The sequence below is a fragment of the Crocodylus porosus genome, unplaced genomic scaffold (assembly GCF_001723895.1).
Source record: "Crocodylus porosus isolate Cpor-Errol unplaced genomic scaffold, CroPor_comp1, whole genome shotgun sequence".
NCBI lineage: Eukaryota > Metazoa > Chordata > Crocodylia > Crocodylidae > Crocodylus > Crocodylus porosus.
The window spans coordinates 13,542,635-13,556,196 of NW_017728947.1; the positions used below are offsets into that span (position 1 = coordinate 13,542,635).

General features: G+C 43.7%; 1 protein-coding gene across 2 annotated transcripts in view; it reads right to left on the reverse strand.

The window, feature by feature from the left end:
- Window positions 1-5,339: 5,339 nt before the first annotated feature.
- Window positions 5,340-13,562, reverse strand: part of TRIM66 (tripartite motif containing 66) — an 84,345-nt gene continuing 76,122 nt past the window's right edge. For both annotated transcript variants that reach the window (XM_019552065.1, XM_019552064.1), the window contains 4 exons: window positions 11,868-11,942; window positions 9,453-9,605; window positions 7,342-7,560; window positions 5,340-7,023 (listed from right to left, as the gene is read on the reverse strand). In XM_019552065.1, the coding sequence (XP_019407610.1) occupies window positions 6,964-7,023; window positions 7,342-7,560; window positions 9,453-9,605; window positions 11,868-11,942 (507 nt within the window). In that variant the 3' untranslated portion in view covers window positions 5,340-6,963. The remainder of the gene's footprint in view (window positions 7,024-7,341; window positions 7,561-9,452; window positions 9,606-11,867; window positions 11,943-13,562) is intronic.

Below are 13,562 nucleotides of genomic sequence, written 5' to 3' on the forward strand. Positions count from 1 at the left end.
TGCCATCTAGGCAACTATTGCCTGGAAGATGTGCTTGTTGCGGTGGCCCATTTTGAACGGTTGAAGCATGTCCTCCTGGCCCCAAATGACCATGAGGTCAGCTACTTCATCTGCCTTCCTGCTGGGTCCCCCGTGCCAGCCCTGGTCAGGCTCCTCTGCCTTGGTCCCGCCACTTGCCTCACCAGCAGGGACCCTCATGTTCCCTGTTAAAAATAGCAGATTCTCTGATTAAAAAACCCATATTCTCTTATGAAAATACCCAAAATCCACGTTCTTCCTCAAATAAAATGAAATGCTACTATATACAGAGAGAGGTCAGTTGGGCAATGTTTTACTGATATATTTACAATTTCAAAGCAATTTGGAAGCCTACCGGTGCCAATATCATCATACTAAAATACATTCTGAATATCTATAGCCTTTGGCATTTGCTTTTGGTTTTTTTTAATCATAGAAAAATCAGAGCCGCCCCTGCCCCCTTTGCTTATCAGGATGTGGGGACAGCTGCAGCTAGGCCTGCAGCTGCTTTGTGGCGCTGAGCAGCACTGATATTCTAGTGCCATGCCCCAGCCTATGCTGTTGCCCCTCACTCCCAACCCACAGACCTGCCAGTGCCCCTGACTCCTGACCCACAGCCATTGCCTGCCCCTCCTGGCAGCACTGGCTCCCTCCTGGCAGCAGCTGCCTCCCTGTACCAGGACATGGGTCCAGCTGCAGCTGTCTCAGAGCAGTGCCAGCCTTTGCTGTTCTGCTGCCTGTGCTTGTGCCCAGGACCCAGCAATCCCCATGCCCTTCCTGGGAAGCTCTCGTCTGGGGCTCAGGGACTGGGCTGAGCAAGCCCCTTCCCTTCCAGGCCAGACTCCCCCTGCACAGGCTGTTCTAAAGGGACAGGGAGGCTCCTAGCTCAGTTTGTGGCCACTCCTACCTGGAGTGCTTCCCCATCCTCCACCCCCATCTCTCTCTCTCACACACACACACCCCTGACGCTACCCTTGATCCATCACATACATCCATAGACCCCTCTGCCACCTCAATCCCCCTGCCCATCACCCACTCTTGCTGCCACCTCCACCCCTTCTCCCCAGCTCATCACATCCCTAAGTGGTTCCTGGAACCAGAAGCCCCCAGGAGAGGCCACATGTCCCATCACCAGTGTGAGCATGGGGCAGGACTGCAGTGCAGCAGTTGTCCCTGCAGCCGTGGCTCCCACCAGCAGGTCCCATTCCATCTGGCAGTTGAGTACACAAGGTGTGAGATTTGTGTGGGGGGACGTGGGGTTTGCCGGGGAAAGAGGGAGGGTGGGGAAGGTGTGGGGGAGAAGTGGGGGCAGGTGTATGGGGGTAGGAGTGAAGTTTATGGGGGTTGGGGTTTGTGGGCGGATTGTGGTGGGGTTTGTGGGCGTGGAGTTTGTGCGTGGGCATTGGCAATACATAGGGGGTGCACGTGGGTCTCCTGAGATCGGCCGTACACCCTGTGGAAGAGCCAGCCACAAAACCAGAAGTGGTGGCAGAGGTACACTTCCAGTTTTGCTGCTGGTTCAGTGATCAGCCACTGGGGGATTCTCAGCCTCCCCCCCAATGATCTGGTGCCCCACCCCCAGATTCGGGAGTCACCAGTCACCCATGTGGGTGGGAGTTTTGTGGAGGTGGATTTTGGGGGGATTCATGGGGGGTTGTGGGTACAGGGTTTGTGGGGGGCCCACCACATGCCCAAGCCCCCATAGTGCACAGCCCCAGCCACCAATGGCAGTAGCCAGCAGTGGGCCCTCAGGGTGCTCATGGCATGCTGCAGGTAGAGCCCCCTGGCAGTGTGTGTGGTGCTGCCTGAGACCTAGGGGTTACATGTGATGGATGGAGCTGGCCTGGCCCAATGGCACATGCCTTTGGGCAGGACCAAGCCGCCACCTGCTGCCAGCCAGGGCTCTGGCACTGCAGGCAGGAGCCATGCACCATTGGGCCTCCAGAAGGCTCTACCTCCAGCGGGCCATGAGCGCCCTGAGGGCCTGCTGCTGCCAGCTGCTGGGGCTGTGTGCCATGGGGAGGGCAGGTGGGGGGCTCAGCCCTCCCTCAGTCCCCCCACCCCCATGTCCCTGCTTACCAGGGACAGAGCCTGGGTCCCAGCCAGCTCCAAGCCACTGCTGCCAGCCATGCCTTGCTTCTATTCCCTCCAGTATGCTGAGGCAGTGTGCTGGAGCACCAGGGACATGTGGCAGGCATAGAAACACTCTGGCTGGGTGGTAGAGCATCTCCTTGGAGGACCCAGCCTCCAGTTGCTTCAAGGCACGCTCGAGGAAGGTATCCTGCACCACTTTTTTCCAATGTATTTTCTTTTGTATGGGGAACATTTTTTAGCTTGTGGTGTGCCTCCTACACCATCCCAAACTGCTTTGAGACACTGCAGCAGACACATGGTCACTCATGTGGATGTGGCGAGAGAATAATTTGTCACCATCTTCTTTATAGCCACCCTTCAGGTATTTGTTATCAAATCCCCCCTCAGTCTTCTCTTGTCCAGACTAAATAGTCCTGAGTCCTACAACCTTTCTTCCAAAAGTTGTGTCCTGGATCATTCATCATTTTTATTGCTCTCTACTGGGCTCTTCCAATTTGTCCAACTCTTTCTTGAAGTGCTTTGCCCAAAACTTGGTACAGTACTTCAGGTAAGACTTCACCAGGGTCAAATGGAGCTAAAGACTCACTTATTTTTATTTGCATGCAAGTCCTTTTAATACAACATTTAATACCATGTTAGTTAAGGCTTCAAACTTATGCTTTCTGGAGCCATAGCAGGATGCCCTAGCTGCTTTGCTATAACAACTCTAACTCCCATATAAGCACTCTAAACCAGACCAAAATGATAGAAGCAATATTCTGTCTCTTTGCAAGGAAGAAAAGTTACCACTATCCTGGTTTTATAGTCCAACAATAAGCTATGGAATTTTCTACATCTTTCCTTTACGTTCCTACTACAGAGCCAATAATAACCCAATAACCTCCTCAGCTATTCCAGACTCTGTGTATATAAAGAATCTCTAGGAGGCCTATTAAAAAATAATGAAATATCACCTATACTGCTATCACAGCATGAATTATTCTAGAAATAAGTTGTGACACCACATTTTCAGATGAAGCAGCTACTCCTGCTTCTGTGAACTTTACCAGGAACAAGGTCAGGCCATGAAAGCTGAGGGGAGAGAAACTCTTCTATTAAGTTTCATTTCATGCTAAAATTTTATGCTTAAAAATATTTTTCTAAAATGAATGTTTCTCTGTTAAAATGTACAACTCATCTTACAACAAATTAGGCAACAAATAGGGCAGGAAAATTAATTGTACCCAGGTATGCAGCACCCATCTTTGAATATTATGTGGGGAATGGGGAAATGGAGGAAAGATGCATAAAACTGCAGCAGCAGCAGAGAGAGAGAAGGAGGATTTGGAGAAGGGACACAGACCTAGGGTAGCAGCTTTTAAAAGGACAGGAAAAAATATTTTTGGAACGGAAAAAACTGAACATGAGATCACAGAAGAAACATGCCTTGATTCATCAAAGAAACAGGTCTGAAATATTACTTGGATATCTTCTCTCCCTTCATAACACAAGATGTGAATGACTAGGAAACAGCTTTTGTTTACATGTTATAATACAGTAAGATTTTTATCTCTTCTGCTCTGCCCTCTCACAACAGTTCAGTTTTCAATAAATTAGTGAATAGTTATTCAATGGTCTCAGACAATTCTTCTATTAATATAAAACAGCTGTAACTGGAGCAAAAACCAGATTATGATGTGCACAAATACACTTCATGGGTTTTTATTGTTTGGGAAAGGACATTAGTTCCCTAAACATTCAAGCAGTTGGTAGTCTGTATTATTAAACACCTGCTTTTATTAACTTTAATGTAATTCATTTCATTTTAATCATCCTGGAACAAGTGTTTCTTTGAAACTGCAAGCAAGGGAATGAAGTTCAATTATAGGTATCATTTTCTCTTAAGCAGGCCTATTACCTTAAAGTAATTAATCAGTTTTAAAATTGCTTATATATGAAGAGGATTTTTCCTCCCACATGAAACCTATTACCAAAGACAAAGGGAGAAATTCTGACTTGCACAGCTCTTCCTGGGTGTTTCTGGTACACAGTTCACCCACTTATTTTCAAGAGAAAGTATTTAAATGCTTGAGAGCTTGTCCATTCCAGGTGTTTAGAACAAAGGTATGTGACAGTCAGGGAAAAAAGAAACTTTATAACCCAGCAGTTGCACTTTGATAGCAAAAAGGGAACCTTCCTTTGGCAGCCTCCCTTCATGGTAATGCTATTTTTTATTTTTATAGACAATTTTCCAGGAAAACATTGACACTGAAGATGTAGCACTTCTCTTAGCCCAGGCTCAGAAGGTTTTTAGTAGTAGTTTTTAAAGGCCAATGCTTTGATGAAAGACGTGGGTCTAAAGATGCATGCCAAATTTGGCAGGTGCTAGTCCGTGGAGGTGTGTTTTAATGCGTGCGAAATCATGCTAGTAAATTCAGCTTGTCGTCTGCTTGCCACCCAGGCATTAAGTCTACAACTGACAGTAACAGCTGCATCCCTTACTGTTGTTTCCACCAACTGACCAAAACAAGTTCAGGGCAAGACAGCTTGTTCCTCAGAGCTGCGTCCTACCCCAGATTCACAGCAGTTTGGGGCTGGAAGGGACCTCGTGAGATCATTGGGTCCAGCCCCCTTGCTCTGGGCAGGAAAGACTGCTGGGCTCAAATAACCCCAGCAAGGTGCATGTCCAGCCTTCTTTTGAAGATCTTCAGGGTAGCTGGTTGTACCTGAAACTCTCTTTGGGCCAGACTGGGACACAGAAGCTGGATATATTCTCTCTTAGCTTCACATGCCTGTGCTTTGCCAGCATTCCTCTCTCTCGGAAATCATACTGACATCACCAAGCATCAGCTTCATATACAAGACACAGTGAACCCTGAATTCATTTTTGATTCAAGACAACATTTTAGAAAACTAAGCAAATAACTAAACAAATCACAAAAAAGTTAGAACTACAGCATCTAAAAAATGAAAACAGATTCTAAGCTCTCTCTGCCAAGGTAGGGCAACAGGCTCAATAAATCATTTCTAGCTCCACCTATATATGATCCTAAATGAAAACTATATATGATGCCACTTACTAAAACAATGCCAATGGAGGAGTAGGTCATTCGACAGGATTCATTACCAGCCAGGAGGAGTTGATACCTGTGGCACAGGTGAGTGTGATTAACAGAGTCTGACATGAACCTGCCGTCAATGTTCTGTACCAAGGCAGTTCTTTCTATAAAAAATGACAAATTTGATGAAAAAGCACAAGCATATGGATCTTTATTCACAGGATGCTTTTACAGCTAATGCAGACAGAGCATATCTAAAGATAAACTGTCATATACCTTTGTCATCCTCATCCCTCAACTTTTCATTCAGCTTGTAGCACACCATTTTTAATAGTGCAGATTCCATTATTTCAAGGCAAATAAAATGTCATCTCACTACTGAGTTAATGGCAAACAATAAGCAATACAGACAACAGATTATAACATTAAATCCAAGTATTATGTAGATAAACTTTTACTTTAAAGTGCTATCTAAAGTAGCATACATGGTTTCCAGACCAAATAGCCCATATAAACTGTGCTGAAAATATCTTCTTTATTTACAGGAAACTGATTGTAACTGAATGCACTCAATTGTGCATAGGATCTGCAACAACACTCCTCTCTTGGGGCCAGATTAAAAGCGAAGCTTATATAGCTGGGTAGAAGTGCAAAGAGGAGTCACTCTCCCTGCACATACACAAAGCACTAGCCAACATAATGTCTGGCTCATTGTGCTTCTGAAGCAAAGAACAATTTGGGGTTGTCTGGCTGTGAATCACCTCTCTGTACATGCCCTGCTCTTGGGGCCTTACAGCAACATGCTGTTCCTTGCACAGGTGAACAGCAAGGTTACAATCTGGCTCTAGATGTTATTCTGTCAAAGGTTCATGTAATTCAAGGAAACAAAGAATTAGAGATCCTTTCATTTTTGCTTGAGCTTCTGCACATCCACATTATCACCATCTTGTGGCACTATTATTAACTCTCAGCTACCAGGAATAACCAAACAGAAAATGAAGGAAATGTTGCTTTATTTTATAGGCACTTCTATAACCATGCAATTCCTTTATCATGAACGCAATAAGCTCCAGAACCTATACAGGACAAAATAGGTTTCTGATTTTATAAAAATGCTGCCTTTAATGCTCTAGGAATCCCTTAGTGCTCTACAGAGCAGTAAGAGACCAATGCCGGGATTCTTTGCAAAGGAACATTATACGCTCAGAACTAACTCTCACAGAGCCTTCAGTATTAGCACTTGCTGTTTTGTGATTTCAAGAAAATGCTCCCCTTCAAAAGAAACAACTAGCCAGCTAATTGCATTAAACCAAGTCTCAGAGGCCTCACTTAGCTCCCTTAGCAATCACTGAGCCAGAGTACATTTAATCTTTTGTGACCACAAACAGTATTTGCTACACAACTTAGGCAACATTTGCTTCACAGTTTGCAAGATTATTACATGGTTAGCTGTGTTCTATAAAATGGAGGATCATATTAAATAGATTATGAAATGGTTCAGCAGTACTATATATTACAAAAATCCTACTGTTATTATTATTCTTCATTGCATGTCACCACAGCATTAGTACTTCAGTGTAAGCACTGCAAACATACACATCATTAGTCAGATGGAGTACTAGGTACAATTTCCAAACTTTAGCTTCCTCGGTCTACCCACACCATCTAGGAATAAGGCAGGTGATCGGTAGGTTTTGTGAATTAAAGTTAACAGCCTGAACGCTTGCTTTGTTTTCCTCCCACACATCTTAAATCTGTCATTTATTCTGCTGGACGTTTGGTTCCTCAGAGCAAATCCGGTAACTCCAGCAGGTCACACCTGAGGAAGGCTGTTAGCTGGCTGAAACATCGTTCGTTTAGTTTTTTCGCTTTCCTGCGTACAAAGGAAACAAACAGTGAATAGCTAGAGGGCTCCTTGTCTTTCATACTATTCTTGACACAGTTTTCTGCTAGAAAGATAACCATGTAGTCTCAGAGATCTCACTCACATGCTCACACACATTTATAATCACTGACACTTTATTCCATTGAGGGCATCTTGCCATAAATTTGTAGAACTGCTCATATTTATGTGATAAAAGCTTGACAGTTTATTCCCACACAGCATTGTCAAGACTTCACATCAACAGCTGTAACAGAATTAGCAGTGCGGCCACTGAGCAACCAAATGCTTTTGCTTTTGCATTCTTACAGCATGGCGCCGCCTCCTTTTAGGCTGAATGCAATCCTGTCCATATGATGGCCACTGGAACCCTTTGGGGGGCATTTGGTTATGCTCACTCTCTACCTCTTCAGAATCAGAGTCTTCTTGTTGCATCAAAGGAAAGTGCTTATCTGGGTAAATCTCCTTCAGCTTGCCCTCAAAGAAGACTTCCAGGCATCGTCCAGCCTCCGCAACCTCTGAATCTGGCTGTAAGGGAAGAAATAATAATCCTGTATTATTATATGTATATAGCTCACCAATGGGGTGGCAAGGTCTTCCTAGCCTCCTCTCTAAAATAGCATCTAAAGGCACTTAGACACTGTCCTGCATATCTCCACTAGTCTCCTTTGGATCCCCTATAGTCTAATAGCCCTGCTGCACTTACACCCACTATTGAGAGAGACATTTTATGCACCCGCTAGAAGATGGATGTGCTCTGGGTCAGAGTACAGAAAGCAACAAGTGCTTTGGCAACTTCTTAGCTCTCTTCCCATATATTTTCTTTCTGCCAGTTACTTTGCTTTGGTCCCTCCAAGCCAATATGGTAGATCATATGCAAGGAAGGCTGCTAGTTGGATGTAACAGGGAGCCAGGGATTCCTGTTACCTTCTGTTACAGTCTGTCTCTCAAAGGGCCCCAGGATTAGCTGTGGGAGGGAATGCAGCAAGGGAGCAACTGTAGCCTAAGTGCAGTAAGCAGTCTATCAGGCTGGGAGGACACACCTGTGGCCAGTCGGAAGAGAACCTGACTGAGAAGGGAGGGCCTCAGTAGATATAAGCCTGCAGCAGGGATTCAGTGCTGCCCTGAACTCCATGGTAGGAAGAGCTCCTACTGGCCTGAGCTGGTAAGAGGCAGAAGCTGCAGAGCAGATCAGGTATCCCAGGGACTGAGAGAACCAGCAAGCTGGGGAAGGCTTCTGGAGTGGTATGACAGCCCAGAGGAGGCTTTGCGTTTCTCCAAGAGCAGTCTGCTTGCACTGTGTTTTATAGTTAGGGACCAGAGGAATGGATAGTGGTTGGAGGGAAGGATGGGAGGCACCCCAGGTTCTGAGCCCTATCCAGGGCAGCCAAAATTGAAAGGACCACAGCCTGAGTCCTAAGGGTGAGACAGGGATGGGCTAAGGCCAAGAGGGCCAGTCTGTGCCCCAAGGAGGAGCTGGGGGTAGGCTCAAGCTAAGCAGGCCATAGGCCAAGCCTGAGTGGGACAGGCCAAGGGCCAAGCAGTTTAGATGCAAAAGCCAGGCCAGAGGACTCAGGCCTAGGTTGGCAGTCTACAGCAAGAGTAACCAGTGTACTAAAGCCAAAATGACCGAGGCCTATACAAGCCGGTCTGTAGATCTAGGGTACAGGCAGGCAAACTCCGGCATGCATGCCAGTGTGGCACACAAAGACATTTTGTTTGACACCTGTGCTTTGGGGAAGGGGTCTGGACAGCACTGCCACAAGGATCAGGCCCCTTGCGGCTCCCCCGCTCTCTGCTCCTAGCACACCAACATCTTACAAATTGAAGTTGCAGGTGTTTTTGGCACTGTGCCCCAAAATGTTGGCAACCCCCAACCTAGGGTAACATCTGAGAGGCATGGGTGGGGCTATAGGGGGGGAGAGAGGCTATAAATAGTCCAAAAAAGCAGTAATAGGGCCAGGAGAGCCATGACTCAGTGCCCAAGGGCCACAGTGGAGCCAAAATTGGGCTTCCTTTGGGATCCTGAGGCAGCCTCCCTTTCACACTAAAAATAATTACATCAAGACATGGCAAGTGAGGAAGGAAAAAAGGTACCCCAGCGAGTCAGAGTGGAGGCAGAAGTTAAGTGCCCACTAGGGGGCATCACAGCCACCCCTAGAATGCCTGATCCTGCTACAGTGGACAAAATGCTGTTCTTTAACTTTATCCAAGTATGTCCAAACTCAAAACATTCATTTTTGGCATTAACAAGTCTGTAGAATTTACTAAGAATTTAAAACCTGACTGTTGACTCCATTATGAGAGTGGAACTTCAGTGGAACCAGCACTACAACTGGGACCGGGTTAAATTTTGAGCTCTCTGCCCTTTTCTCTGACTTACTGTGGCATGTGCTGGTTTCTGCATAGTGGATACTTACATAATTGAACTTTGCACAATTCCAGAACATGAGACGCACGTCTGCTACCAGCTGCTCGGGTGTAGAATAGTGTGATTTCTCCCTCTTTTGGAGTTTTCTCCGGATAATTGACAAGTCCATGGGCCTTTTAATGATCTGATAGTAATGCCGAGCCTGTGATTTAAACGAAAATGAAGAGAGATTGTTATGTGTGATCTTTTTTATAACAGGAACCCTGTAAATGACACTGCCTGTGGTATTCAAAGAAATCAAAGATCAATATGAACAAAGATAAAAGCATTTAGCTGTGAGGTAGTGTTAGAATGATGTTGTAGTCAGGATGGTCCAGGAATTATGTGAGAAGCAAGGATTTCTTTGGGTGATATCTTTTATTTGACCAACTGTATAGTTGAGATAATAGATAAGCTTTTGAATGTTTTGCATTTGAAACCTTGTCTAACTCTATTCTAACTATGCAGCTGGAATGTGTCTTGCATTCAAAAGGTTGTCTAACTATATTCCAACTATGCAACTGGTCCAATAAAAGATATCTTCCAAAGAAATCCTTGCTTTTAACTGTGTGAAAATTCAGTATTAATGGGTGCCCATACATAAGCAGGGAGGCTGCTCTGACGCACTGGAGTTACGAGTCTGTTGGAGTATGCTAATTACTGCACTCCAGCAGCCTCCCACGCCTTGTGTATCAGTGTCCCCATGCTTCAAAATGGAGGCATTTGACAAGCTTTAGATAAAGCATTCCTGCCACCATTTTGAAGTATGGGAGCACTGATACATGGGACGCTCCAGGTGCTTTAATTGGGGAAGCTGTTGAAACCACTCTAATTAAAGCACCCCCCACCCGTCACACTCCCAGAGCATGTGTATTAATGCCTAATGTCTCCATTCTACAAATAAGGAGAGTTTTTTTACAGAACAACAGGAGTGAGTTTGCCAAGGGTCAAACTGAGGTCGAAAAAGAAATTGAAATGGATTTCTTGACCTCTACACCAGCGGTTCCCAAACTCTGACAGATTGCGCACCACCAATTTAAAACAATACAACCTTAAGTACCACCAGCAAATTTTTCACTTCAACCTTATGTACCACCACCAAACTTTTGTCATATAAAGTAATTATAATAAATTTGTTAATGAGTACCACTAACAGGTTGTCTGCATACCACTGGTGATATGTGCACCACAGATTGGGAACCACTGCTCTAGACCAACGCCATCTTCCCCCGTTTCTCTGTAGACAAATCTAAGACTGGATTAAATACCAACCTGACTGTGAGAATGATCACTGCCCTATGGTGTCTCTTCTGCAATCTGCAGTCTCTGGAGTTTCACCTGTCACAGCATGGCATAGTTGTTGTCATTTAAGCCTTAGGAATTACATAAATACTACTACCATGTAGGTAACCCTTACACCTAGGTCTGCCAAAAAATAAGGTTCTGCAACACTCAGTTTACAGAAAAGAGAGAGAACCAACTTGTTCCACTCAACTAACAAAGGCCCTTCGCAGGAAGGCTGCATTTAAGCTAATCCTCTCTGCTGGTTAAAAAGTAGAGCTGTGGCATTTTTGTCCTTTCTGTTGTGCCTTTATACCAGAGCACAACAGCATACCAGAGCACAACAGCACGACAGACACTGCTCAGCCTGGAATAAGTATAAAATTGTCACCACAAAACTTTACTGATGAACCCACAGCTTCCTTAGCAGGCCACATATTAGACCCTCTCTCTCTGAGAAACAATTTTCTTGTTGCTAATAAGTTCCACAAACAGCTTGTTATGTGGTATTTTTATTTTATACTACCCTATGGACCATCCCTTCATGCTGGGACTATCGTTTTTCTCTCATTCTCTCCACCAACTTGCTTCAAGCTGTGCTCCAGTGTCATGATACTTTCATTTCATCTTGTCATAATCAGTATTTTCCTCAGCATACTGAGGTAATGATTGTTACTATAATACCAACAGGCAACCAGAGTCTTAACAGTAGTACAGATAACTCCTTTTCCTACTGAAAACAGAATGGCATCACTTCTGTCAGACAACAGACCAGAAAAGAGGACGTCTACAGTTACATCTCAGTCTAAGACTTCCGTACTGCAGCACAGTATTCAATAGTATCATTTTATCACTAGATCATTTTACGTTCTCTCCATATAGAGGAAGTCAGTTGTCCCAGCTTACTGTGATACGTACTACCATCCTCATGTCTTGCAAACAACTTAAACAAAAAATTCAAACCTGGCACTAAAATATTAGCTGGCACATTGTATAGGCTACTAGGGTTATATTTTCTAAACAGCTATCAGTGGGGAAAGACACTATTAAGTATGGCTATCTTTAGGAAGACAAGGGAGAAATGTTTTAGAAGACCTGGAGCACAATTTGGATTCTCTCATCTCTGTGTGTAAGTAGTACTTACCAGTGGACTGACAGGCTCGTGGAAGGGTAGGCTCAGACTGCTGCAGAACAGGAAAAGCACCAACTTTTCACACTTCTGGAAAACACAAATTTACATTACCTATTTATTTTGTTTTTAAACGGAGTTGGGCAAAGTTCTGCAGCACCCACTGACTCAGTACTGTGACAACTGAAAGTTGTTAAACAGCCTATGCAGCACTAATGCCAAAGGACATTTCACTTCAGACATTATGCAAATTATGTCATGTTAAAGCTCAGTACTTTAAACCATACAGGATGGTAAACTTTTATTCTACACTCACATCTATTTCAATACCTGATTAAAAGAAAAGCATAAATGATGTGAAAACTATTTGCCTAAGAACATCATTAGATGCAGCTGCTGATTACTGCATGGACAGTAAAATCAGGTAGAGGTCTGCACTCTTAAATGATCCAAGGAAACAATGATCCAGCTGAACCTATAACGTACACATATTTTATAACTGTCAGAAAAAATAACTATAAAAAGACTAGATTAGTCTAAACTGACCTACCAATTCCACTCCAGGATTGTGCTTAACCACGTGAGTGCACTCGCAGTTATATATTTATAACAAATAACTGTATATATAATGATAGTTTTGTATAAATTGGAAAATTCACGTGTACAGAAAACTCAATTATATAAAGCACACATTTGCAGAGAGTTTTGATGTCTTAATTTACTTTAACTTACTAAACCCATTGTTTTTAAGATGACAGAATGTTAAAGCAAACACCTCAAATAACACATCAAAAAACCTAAAACCTGTTGTCACTCAAAAAAGCAAGTTTTGTCCAAGACTCAACAGACTTTCTACAAAAACTTAAAAATATAAACTACAGTTAAATTCATTCCCCCTCCCCCACTCCCAACCTGTCTCTCACCTACTAACCACTTCCATTTACATTTTAACTGACTGGCTTTCTTGCATATGTACTGGCTGCTTTACCACTCCATCCAGGAAGAGCACAGACCATCTGCAGATGCTTCCTTAGCCTGACAAAAGGTATTTGTGCCTAAAATCTTGCTAAGAAGATTTTTTCCAACTATTTGAGCTGGTCTAATAAAAGATATTGGATTTACCCAAAGAACCATGTCTGCCTCAAATAACTGGATACTTTTTCTTACAATTTTGTGAGATATACAGTCATTGTTTCCCATTTTGTCACAACCCTTTACAAATCTTTTCCCCAGTGCGGTTACACACAGCTACAATTCACACAGAATTTTTGAACAGCTAACTTATTTTTTAGTAAGTTAGCTGCCATGGACCATTAACAAAAAGCAATAAGCAAGAATCTCTGGCAGTAGCTGGCCAAACGTACCCCATTAATATTGGAAAAAATATATTTAGTGGGACTGTGTAAAAATCCTGCAGTTCATGTTAACTTTATTGGCTTAACATGTTAATTTATATTACAGTTCCTTTTTTTCTCTGGAGGCAGTCTTCAGAACTGTTTGAGTAGCTGTACTTAACTCATCTTTGTCAACTAAGCAACAGAAATTCTTTTCTCTATTCAATTCCAAAAGATCTGAATGGTCTAAACATACATATATGATTGAGAGGCATGAGCCAATGTATTTGTGAGCCTTACTTCATTGGTATGGCGTATACACTGACTTTCTCAAAAAAAATCAGTTTTCACAAAGGATTTAATGGATGCAGAGAGT